The sequence below is a fragment of the Natator depressus genome, chromosome 7 (genome assembly GCF_965152275.1).
Source record: "Natator depressus isolate rNatDep1 chromosome 7, rNatDep2.hap1, whole genome shotgun sequence".
NCBI classification, from domain to species: Eukaryota; Metazoa; Chordata; order Testudines; family Cheloniidae; genus Natator; species Natator depressus.
The window spans coordinates 74,509,617-74,521,767 of NC_134240.1; the positions used below are offsets into that span (position 1 = coordinate 74,509,617).

General features: G+C 40.9%; 1 protein-coding gene across 9 annotated transcripts in view; it reads right to left on the reverse strand.

Moving 5' to 3' along the window:
• Window positions 1-12,151, reverse strand: part of CCSER2 (coiled-coil serine rich protein 2) — a 131,075-nt gene that overhangs the window by 64,313 nt on the left and 54,611 nt on the right. For all 9 annotated transcript variants that reach the window (XM_074958782.1, XM_074958781.1, XM_074958787.1 and 6 more), the window contains exons 4-6: window positions 10,471-10,561; window positions 4,488-4,647; window positions 3,677-3,872 (exon numbers count right to left, since the gene is read on the reverse strand). In XM_074958782.1, the coding sequence (XP_074814883.1) occupies window positions 3,677-3,872; window positions 4,488-4,647; window positions 10,471-10,561 (447 nt within the window). The remainder of the gene's footprint in view (window positions 1-3,676; window positions 3,873-4,487; window positions 4,648-10,470; window positions 10,562-12,151) is intronic.

Here is a 12,151-nt window from a genome sequence, read left to right on the forward strand (position 1 = left end):
TTTTAGAGCTGATGCAATACTACTTCAAGGTACAAGGAGTTTAACCTGCACAATGTTGAAATCTTCACTTTGGCAAGAGTATATCATCTAGATTTCTATCCCCAATTTAAAAATGGCATTGGTGCTAAAGTATTACATGTGACTAACTAGTTGTGAGTTTGCATACCATATGTTCTGTAGTAACTCAGCAGAAGGTCATATTATTATGGATCAGATAAAAAGCCTTAATTCCCATTTTTCCAATCGATTGTTTGACAGACTCCAAGCCTTACCATCTGCTCTTACCATTCAACCTGTCCCTTTTACACCATGGGGTAAAATGAGCTCACATAAATGTGTTTTAATACAGCTAAATGTAAATGTATATATCTAGGAACAAACAATGTAGGCCATACTTGCAGGATAGGGGACTCTATCTTGGGAAACAGTGACTCTGAAAAAGATTTGGGGGTCATGGTGGATAATTAACTGAACATGAGCTCCCAGTCTGATGCTGTGGCCAAAAGAGCTAAAGCCCCCTCAAGCCCCCACACCGCCTTTCCTTGGGAGGCTTGAGAATAAACAAGATGAGCACAGAGCAACCTTGGGTTTTTTTAGGACACTAAAAAATAAACCAATCAGATTCTAAAAGAAACAGAACTTTATAATAAAGAAAAAAGGTAAAAGAAACACCTCTGTAAAATCAGAATGGAAGATAATCTTACAGGACAATCAGATTAAAAAAAAAAAGGATTTCCCTCGGGGCCAAACTTTAAAGTTGCAAAAAGAAAACCAGGAATACACCTTCCTCTCAGCACAGAGAAAATCACAAGCCAAAACAAAAATAAGCTAATGCATTCCCTTGCTAGTACTTACTAATTCTAATGGAGTTGGATTGCTTGCTTCCTTGATCTGTGTCCGGCAAGCACACAGAACAGACAGACCAAAACTTTCCCCCGCACCAGATTTGAAAGTATCTTGTCCCCTTGTTGGTCCTTTTGGTCAGGTGCCAGCCAGATAACCTGAGCTTCTTAACCCTTTACAGGTAAAAGGATTTTGTGCCTCTGGTCAGGAGGGATTTTATAGTACTGTATACAGGAAGGTTGTTACCCTTCCCTTTATATTTTTGACAATAGTGATAGATTCAAAGAGCTCAATCTATTTAGCTTAACAAAGAAGGCTGACCATAAGTGTCTATAAGTATCTACATGGGGAACAAATATTTAATAAGCTCTTTGACCTAACAGAGAAAGGTAAAACATGATCAAATAGGTGGAAGTTGAAGCTAGACAAATCAGACTGGAAGTAAGATGTACTGGTGACAGTAATTAACTATTGGAACAATTTACCAAGGGTCATGGGAGATTCTCCATCACTGATCATTTTTAAATCACGACTGGGATGTTCTTCAAAATAATTCCTCAAGCATATATTTTAGAAGTTCTATGGCCTGCTATCCAGCAAGACAAACTAGATCAAAATATATTCCAAAGCCAGAACGGACCATAAACCCCTCATTTCCTGGTTTCCTTGATTTCACCTAATTCCTTCTCTCTCCTTTATCCTTCATTGCACTGCTTCTGGCCTATTTTCCATCATGCTTTGTTTCCACTTGAATACAACTTTCCTTTCTAATTATTATCCTATTTCCCTTCTCTTCTTTAGCTCCAAAATCCTGCAGCATGCTATTCGTTCTCATTGCCTTTACTTCCTCTTCCAATTCTCTTCTTGATCCACCCCCAAATTGGATTCCATCCTCCAATAACATTGACCTCAGTGAAATCAGTCAAGAACTCCAAGATACATCTAAGGGACGCTTTTCTATCCTCATCGTCTACATCTCCCTACTGCTTTAGATATGGAGCACCCTCTTTTCCTGGCTTCCATGACCCTCTGCTTTATTGGTCCTCCCCCTCTGTGGACCATTGCTTCAACAGATCCATTATTTGTACCAAATTCACTTATTTTCCCTGCATTTGTTGGTGTCCATTAAGCTTCCACACTCTCTCCCCTTTACTCACACCTAATTTTCTCCTACCGTTTAAACTACCACCTCTGTGTTGATGAATCTTAAAGTCTCTCTCTGCCTAGTCTCATCTCTAGATGCCTCTCAGACATTGTCTTGGATATTCAGCTGCTTCTGACACACGACCCAACCTCTCCAAAACAGAAGATTCATTTTTCTGCCTATTCCCTCTTTTTTGCCTCCCATTTCTTTCTCCATTATTAACTCCCATCCTGTCTGTCTCCTAGGCTCACAATCTTGGTGAAATTTACAACATCTCTCCTACTAAAGTCTGTAACCTGCTCCTGTCTGACCTCACTGTCTCACTTCTATGCTCTTAAGTCTGTCCAAAATTAAAAGTGATATTGCCACTGTTAATGAAGAGGGTTTAAGTACAAATCAACATTTAAATATATGTATGCATAAAAGGCACACACACAAACTTCTGCTTCCTTTCTTATGGTTACCATCTGACAAAAGATATAAATTAGTATTGGGCATTTGCATTTTCAGTGTGGGCCTGTCCCATGCCTTGTTGCAATCAATAAGCAATCCAATAGTTATTCTGCATTTCAAATTTACTGAAGCTAAGAGCTGAGGTGCTTGGCTCCTTGCAGGAGACAGCCTGTAATGTGGTACTGGATAACTATTACTGAATTCCCCATAAAAACTGTACACTTTAAACTCTTTTTTATTAAAATGGCAATCTCCTGATGATGACATGCAAACTTTCCATTTGCCTTTCACAAAGGAATGCATTAGGCTAATTGAAGTTCTTTCCTGAATTAGTGACGTGTAAATATAAATCAATTCCTTTTCTACTAATTTTGGCACATTTGGACTTAAAGAATTTTAAAAGTTAATGTACCCAAGTTCTTTGGAGTTTAACAATGGTTGGCAAATGTAGCTAGGAGCTAAAGTAAAAATCTTAAGAAGAAACTTGTTCCCCTCCAAAGTTCGCCTGAATTTCTCTTCCTGTCTAATTTTTAAGAGAGTATCTTTGAAACTGAAGATTCAAGCCTTTGCAGAATCATCTTCTAGCTTATTAACTCTGCCATTTATTTGTCAAGCTTCGCAGACACATGAAAGAAGCCTCTTAAGACATTTTAAGCAACTCATCTTTTTTTTATGTACTAAAGAGCAGATTGAATTTTAGCACTGCATGTGAACTGATAATTAACCAGAGGTCGATAAGCACATTGTGCTGACATATGGATAAGGTGAAAAGCAAGCAGGCAAGTGAGTTCAAGAATTTTACCCTGGGCAAAAAGCTGAATTCTTTGATGTGCATTTGGACAAAGGAATGAAGAGGAAGATTCTACTCTTTTCTGCCATCTTGGACTTCACCATTAAGTCAGGAGATCTGTCTTACCTGCACTGAACTCCATGCTTTGTTTGAATTCACAAAAATTAGAAGATCGCTTATTTACCAATTTTCCTTCAATAAAAAAAAAAAAAAAAAAACACGCAACAACATTATAGCTGTGTCTATTTTTGTGGAAACGTATAGACAGGGCTCCTAACTGGGACACTTTTGCAGTACTTGGAAGGTATAAGTTACTTTTTAAGTATAAATTAATTAGAACAAAATCTTAAATATTGCTATCATTCATTATATAATAAAAGAAAAACTGTGGTATATTAAAACAGACACCTTCTCTCTCACTTTTCTTCTCTTTATAATACACTAACCTGGTGCAGTAATCTTTTCAGTTTTAGTAACTGAGTTTTTACAGCTGTGCAATCTTGAACCATATGCCGAAGGGTCATTTCATCGAGCATCACTGTGTTCTCCCGTAAGCCCACCAACTGTCTAGGAGTCTGGTAGATGTTTGGTGCTCCATAGCCTTCAAAGTGACCAATAGAAGGCTCTAAGTGGCTGGAGCCCCTGCAAGAAATATTTTAGATAAAATCAAGAGCAGTCTTAATCTAGAGCTAAAATCTGTGAGCTCTCTTTTTTAATGAGAGAGCATTTTAGTATTGTGTGTGTGTATTATTATTAATGCTGTAAGCAATTTTTAAAATTGCAGAGTACTAAAGGGCATAAGCTATATTTATTTAGATTGCCGAGTAGAGAAAAACATTCACAAAACAAAGCTGCCTTGCAAAAAATGCCAGACTATTTACTTCTTAATAAAATAGAAACACTTTCCCATGTCACATGACAGCTACTGGAACAATGAAACCAGCAAAGCATTTTCCCTTGAGCACATATGCCGAAATTGACTGTTCATTTATAATATTGTTTAACACAGAGAAACTAGTCCCACCCTAGGGTAAAATATTTGCATCTAAATTACAACCCCCTGGCAAAGATCTGAGTTTAAAGAAGGGAATATTAGAGCAGTACCAGTATAACTGTCATCTTCTCTCAAAACAATCTAATCATAGGCACACCACTTTTCTGAAAATGTTATAACCTGTCCTTCAACAGAAGAAACCACACATCATAATACATTAATTTCTAATAACTCCATCAGAAGAGATGCAACACAGTCCTTACCTGCTCAGGTCATTTTTACCATGTGGAAAGTGGCCTACATGGCCAAAGTGACAGTGGTCTTGTGTACTCCAACGCTGCGGTGTCCTCTTCCAGAATCCATCCTGCTGCTGTCGTGTATTTCTGTCTTGTCTATCATAACGATTCATATTTTCACACTCCACTACACAGATGTTTAAAAAAGTTATGTACATAACATATTCTAAAGGAATTCACTACCCACAAAAATACAAGTACTGTACATGTTAATCAGATATTACTAATAGGTGCACAAGTACAGTCTGAAACATGAATTCTTCAAACTGCTCATAAAAGCGAGCTAAGCTGAACACTAAGCATCAGAATGGTCATAAGAGACCACCTGTAATGGCCGCACTTTTTATCTCCACAGTCCCTATTGCAATAACTTCAGAAGTTATATTGTTTAAATAAAAATAAACAGCGATCAGAACCTGCAGCAGAATCTACAAGATTTAAAAACGTTTTTAGAAGACCGATTTGATATTAGAAAACATTTTGTCTCTTTTTACTGTCAGTACCATTAACCTTTTAAGACTTAGGAACAATACACACAATATAGGAAGACAATATTTTAGAAAAAGAGGCCAACACAATGTTCTGAAATGAAGAACAATTTTTCATTTTAAAAAATATGCCAAACTGGCTGAAGCCTAATTTTTTTAGCTTTAGAAAGAATCCCGAAGATTTTCAAAAGTCTTTTAAAAACATTAAACGTCTTCAGATTTAAACAGCTTTTGTCCACAAACGGTTTGAGAAGACTGAATTTGGCAACAGCTTGTAAACCACTAGAAACAAAGCCAAAACTCAACTACAATCCCTGCAGTCAGACACAGCAAAAAAGTTAAAGTTATGAACTACTGTTCTGCTGCTATACTTCCCTGTCACTTACCCAAAGAGTTTTTCCTCACATTGTCAGCCTGTCTCTAGAAGAGGAACTTTACACAACAGAACATTGTGTTACTCAGCTGCCTACTCAGACACAGTTGTACGTAAGACATTGATAAACAGGCCTTCCCCTTCCTGCTTCGTTCCCAGCCTGCATTTTGTTGGGAAGCAAGCCCAGTTTTACCCTGTGATTTAAAACTACCATCCTCACTCACTGCCTACACATACTTGTTGAGCTAGAATTGTTTCTATATATAGCATCTGAGCACCATCCCAGACTCCAGAATGGAACAGGCGAAGTTTCAGTATGCCTATGAAGTATTCTGAGGGCGTTGGTATCAGTTAAATTATGCATAATCCTAAACTGACTGTAGGCAGTAAAGTGCATTTAAGGCACAAAGTAATCCTAAATTAAGATATTGTTGTAATAATTCATCGTATATATGCTCAATTATCAGCTACTTTTATAATCAAAATAATCAAGATATGAGGGGAAAAAATCTTTTGAAAAGTGAACGGTTACATAAAACAAAATATAGTAAACAATTACTTTAAAAAGCTGCCTCCTCTAGCTCATTACATAGGAGTACATTACAAAGTATAAACAAATACATTTATAAGTAATTTCATTATGACTCAGCTTTGCAAACAAAATTGTGCAGACAGTGCATAATGTCTGATGAAAATGTGGATTGAGGACCACATTGCTGTTCTGCAGATATCCGTAACTGGGACATGCACCATAAATGCTGCTGAGATTGACTGAGCTCTGGCTGACTGCGCCATGAGTCGGTCAGAAAATGTCACCCCTTTGGCAGCGTAACAGAGTGTAATACAGTCTGTGGTCCATTTCGAGAGCCTTTGGGTGGTGACTGGATGGTCCCTCAAACATTCTGCGTACGAGACAAAGAACTTGGATGAAATTCAAAAGGACTTTGTCCTATCCAAGTAAAAAGCTCAGTGGACATATAGGGTGTGGAGTCTTCACTTATCTTCACTTATGAATCTGGTTCTGGCTGGTATGCATACAGGAGCACTTTGCTCCAAGGAAATAGGAAGGTGTCTGATATTCATCCCAGGCTGTGATCCGGCCTAGAGCACAAACAGGAACACTGCCTATTCTGACGAGTCACAAACAAGTCCATGGACAGAAAGCCCCCTATGTGAAACAACCAGGCTAAAATGTTCATGCTGAGGGACCATTCATGGTCCAAACTGAATGGTCTGCTAAGGCAAACTGCCATGGTGTTTTGAACCCCGAGCAGGTGATATGCTTTGAGGGACCAAGTTCCAAAGCTTGACTAACATTTTGCAGTCTGATCTGACTCTTCCTTGTTTGTTCACATAAAAACTGCAGCAGTTATTGGTAAGCCCATGGACAGTCTTGCCTTGAATGTGAGGGAGGAAGTGCTAGAACACCCAGAAAGCTGCACATAATCCTAGGACATTTATGTGCAATCTGGCCTCTTGTGTAGTCCACAAACTTTGAGCTCAAAGGTTGCTGAGATGCACTCGCCACCCCACAGCTCAAGCAACTGTTACCAGAATCATGGGAGGGGAGGGAAGAAAGAAAGGGACTTCCCTGCACAAGTTGTCTTGGCTCATCCACCAGGTCAGAGACAACAATACCCTGTCCGGGATTTGCACTGGCTTATCTAGGTGATGAATTTGAGGGCAATAGAGTGACAAAAGAGGGCAAAAGAGCCATGCTTGTAAGAGGTGCAACCTACCATGATGAATGACATGTTCATACTGTCATATGCCTTAAGAGCCTCAGACAGTTCCTCACAGTGGTCTGAGGGTGATCCTTCAGCTCCCCCTCGGGACACGGACTCAGCGGTGAGGCTGCACCCAATCCTGACACAGCGCAAGGACCAGGCCTTCCCCAGAAAACACTCCAGAGCCCTGCCTTTCCATGCCAGGTGCACCAGGTGTGGGCAGGCAGGCACAGAAACGCAGGATCCAAGTGTGGAGGGGCTTAGTATGGGGGAATCCAGGTGTGGGTTGAGAGGGTTCTGTGTGGGGCAATCTCGGTGCGGGCGGCTCAGTGAAGGATCCGGGTGTGGGGGGATCTGGATGCACAGGGGCTTGTTAAGGGATTCTAGGTACAACGGTAATGGGACTTTGCAGGAGGCTCCAGGTGAAGGTGGTTGGTGCTCAGCAGGGGGGCTCTGAGTGTGGGGGGGAATAGAGCTCAGCATTGGGTCTGGGGGGCTCAGTGGAAGGGTCCAGATGCTGTGGGAGTGGGGTTCAGTGCAGTTGGGACCCAGGTGCAGCTGGTTGGGGGTCAGTAAGGTGGGGTGTGGGTGGCTCATTGGGGTGGTCCAGGTGCAGGGAGAGTGGGGCTCATCAGGAGGGTTCTGGGTGTGGTGGGGGGCTGAGGTTTGGCGGAAGGGTCTGGGTATGAGGGGGTCTGGATGCATGGGGGTTGGGCAGATGGGGGAGCAGCTCCCTGTACAGGGATCCCTCCCACTGCAGCTGAGGAGTGATGGGTACAGGAAGCACTGCGGGGGTCGGGGGGGCGGGGAGGAAAGAGTTTGCAGAGCTTCCTACATCCAGGGGAGAAATCTGGGGGTGGGTCTGACCCAGCCCCAGATGCTGTGCAGGGGAAGAGGAAGTCCCGTCCTCTCCACCCCAGCCAGAACTATCAGCTGAGCCCGGTGCAGGGCAGGAGCCCCAGCCATGGCTTCCCCAGTCCTGCTCCCACCCCACAGTGATTTACCTGTCTGCTGGCTGCCATGGGCACCCGAAACATACTGCTGGGGAGGATCACATGACCACTTTTGGGTCTTCCCTTTGCTTCCCTGTCAGAAAGTCATTTTTCTGCAGGGAAACAAAGAAATCTGCGCGGGACATAAATTCTGTGCATGTGTACTGGCACAGAATTCCCCCAGGAGTAATCTGTATGAGCCAGCATTGGGAAGCAGCAACCAAAAGGGTCCACTCTACCATTTGTTACAGACTGACCTAGCACTTGAAGAACACACTTTTCCTCTCTTGACAAAAATTCAGCTTTATTTTTTTTCTTTTGAGAAATTCTAGCACAAAAATCTGGGGTTACAAGTTGAAATTTGGCAGGGCAATAATTCTCACTGATAAGCATCTTTCATTTTAGTGTTCTTTGAAAACTGGATTTGATGGTTATGAGGCGATGAAAATTGCTCTTTGTGCAGTCACAGTAATTTTTTTTAAAAGTGATCTGCCAGCTCCATGCATTTGTGGTTAACTTAGCTGTGCAGTGAATATACATATCCCCAGCAAACACTGATATGTACATTCAGAAAAAACTTTTCACCTCAAGCATAACGTTTTTAGCTGCAATAAGGTATGCACTCAATGAGGCAGAAGCTTCTCCTTCACTGAGTTGAGGAGCACAGTCAATGAGGCAGAGATCTGCAGAAGTCCTTGTCTTACTGAATGTTTACTTTCACATGACAGGGCATTGCAGTCATGTCTAGCCAAAATTTCTATTTATTTATTTTTAAAATTATGTTAAGTGGTACTGGCCATCCCAGTTAAAGCTGAATTGTGGGATAGGGCTGGGAGGGCAAGATACACCCCTTCATAGTGCCCTGGCATCTGCTGTCCAATGTCAGCTCTCTGTTATTAAAAGGGCTGGTTTTGGTCAATTCCAGTACCCCAAGGACTTCGTCTAGACTAGGATTTAAGGGTGCGAAGTTACATCGCCTTCTCTAACTCAATCAATACTTTTTAAAACTCTAATCAAGACAAACTGTACATTAGAACATACTAAGCTGGTCAAGTTAAAGATGACTATCTAATGAGATCTTTAAAAGCTTTGTTTATATAAAGCAATTACAGGTAGCAATCAGCCATAAAGAGCAGTGCTGGGTGGAAGAATGCTTTATCTTTCTCTGCTCCTGCATATATTTCTCTCACCCCTGGAAGCAGCTGGCTGCACAGGCAATGTCAAGTTTAAATGTGTGTGTTATATGGCCTGTTGGTCCAGGGTTCTTTGCATTGTGTCAGGTTGCCTGAGTACCATCTGGACTTTAACACCATTGCACAGATCATGTTGTGCAGGCAAGAACGTCTTAATATATACACATGTGCCTGGATATCACATTTTACTTTTTCATTTGTTTCTTCAATAGGATCAGAAATTTGGGAAGTTTGTCCAGCCAGAAGGAGTTGGAATGGAGATGGAATAATATGGAGGAGAGTGGAGAAGGGTGGCTGGGTCTCCTGACCTAACAAAAGTTAGAAAATGAAGTAAAACTCATTCCTGAAAACTAGAAAGCAGCCCAGTTTCTCTGCAGAAAGGAACTAGAACTGCATTATCTTCACCACCATCCCCCCACCACCGCTGGCAGCATAGGGGCTACCATCTTTCCTAAGGGAAGTTTGGCTTCACTCCCAATAGGAACTATAGAAGGTCATGGCCATTTCAAAAAGATTGCATCTTAACTTAGGATTTCTGTAACCTAAGTCTCATTCAAAACAGAATATGGAAATTATGTTTAATATGGCAGTTCTTTGTGGAATTCTCTGCAGAGGAATGTTATTTGTCAGCTGAAGGAGAATCTTTTAATTGTAAAGAAAAATGGCAAAAACTGATCACTGATCCTAAAATGTTTCCTCAAATGTAGCCAACACATGAGACTCCAGTGAGTTTAAAAAAAACTGAATGGAAAGTTTGAATTCACTGTTATTCTGTTAAGAAAATTAGGACAAAAAATGGTCTGCCACCAGACTCTAATTTTCTCAAAGGAGCAATTTTTTAAAAAATGTAACTCAAAATAATAACTTATCTGTTTGTAAATCCCGACAAAATTCATTCTGTAAGTGCAATAGTTTGGGGGAAGATATAATTATTTATACATAGCAAAGTAGTTAAAGCCCTGCTTCAAGTACAAAACTCTTCTCAACCTTAACTGGAAAAATGACTGACACTTCCACCACACTAGGACAAGGTGAGTGAGGTAATATCTTTTATTGGACCAGCTTCTGTTCTGCAAATTTCCATAACAGATCCATAACACTGGGTTGAGTTGTGCATCTGGAGTATTAGGTTAGGTTGTTAGACCACATTCAACCAAGGCTTAAGTACTTCACTAACCATTGTCACAAGGTGTGTCCTCAGGTAGGTCCACATCAAGCATGAGATCATCATCTTCGAGATCACACGAATCAAGGTTATTCAAGATATCCTACAAGAAAAAGATGAATGTGGGAAAAGAACTGTGTGCATAAACAATGTTCTCACTTACATGATAGTTACCTTACTGCCTTGCCATAAAGTGGCATATTTTTATTTTACAATATAGTTACACTGCGTTTATGTTCAAGACAACACGTTTCCTCTTTCTCCAGTTGCAGGATCAGTCAACACTACCCAGTGCAAGTGCTTTACAGTAAGGCTACTAATTATCACATCTCTGGAAGCCTGACACAGTAACAATGCCTCCGTAAACAGTTAAAATCTAACCAACGCATATTTTCTGCTTGGTGTCTTGAGGTTTCTCTGAAGGTGTCTCTGTTCATTGGCTTAGTACTTTTCAATACGATTTCTCCAGTTAGAATTTTTTAAACCTTTGCGCAACTCATTTGCTCGCTTTACAAATGAGGATTTTCTAGTTAATATCAGCTCATTAAAGAGTTAGCTTCCTGAATTTTTATTAATAAAGTTAAACAGTACAAATGTTGCCACTTTTCCCATATTGATCAAAAGAATGAAAAGTCTTGTATGACATCATAACAATATTCAATACAAAAAAGTGGGTAAAAATAATCAGTCAAAACAAAACTAGCACAACCTTACTTCAAGTATCAGATTTGTCTGTCCCAGCATCAGTAAAGTACAAGTGACAAAGGAACTGCTCTAAATTATAAACTACTCAACTAAAAAGTTTCAGTAAAATTATAATTTTGCAGGAAGTAGCACCAGGGGTGACTCAAAACTCCTTTGCCACTGGCAAAACAGGAAGTTAATTGACAGCTAGAACTTAAGTGAGTGATGGACCTGCACATGGCAAGCAGTCCTACTTTTCCCCTTCCATAACCCACAATCCGTAACAAGATTACAGAAAGATCAATAATTAACATCCAAATAGGACATTCTGATGCAAATATTAAACTATGAAACCAATACTAACACAGAGATTTATATTTACAGGATGAAAATTCAACAACAGTACCCAGAGTAACAAATACCCTAAACCAGTGGTGGGCAACGTGCAGACTGTTTACATTTGCACGGCTGCCCGCAGCTGCCAGTGGCCGCAGTTCACAGTTCCCGGCCAATGGCAGCTGCAGGGGGCGTGCAAATGTAAACAAACAGACTGGTGGCCCGCCATAGACTTGCCCTGACAGGCCGCAGGCCCACCACTGCCCTAAACCAAACATCCAAACAGTGAACCAGTGGCAGGTAACACGCTGTACCTTGCCTTGAATGAGAAAGTGGGAAAGTTGTAAAAAAAAGCTTCAGAAGTGCAGAGCACGGACAAGAGGCAGGACTCCCGCCCTGTGTCTGCCACACTTCTCAAGGGGCCATGTGGCCAGTCAAGACCTAGTCACTAAGGCATCTTATCAAGGGGCAGCAGTCAGTGACATCACTGCCACTATACTATCTCTTCCCAGAGGCAGATTCCAGTCCCTCTGAACCAGCCAGTCAATCATGTTGATCTGCTACAGCGAGCAATCCTGGACTTTAAACCCTGAGCTGAATTGCGGACTACTGCTTCAAGTGATATTTTGTGTGGTGACCACTTTCTTTTATTTTAAACCTAAAAGGTGAACAG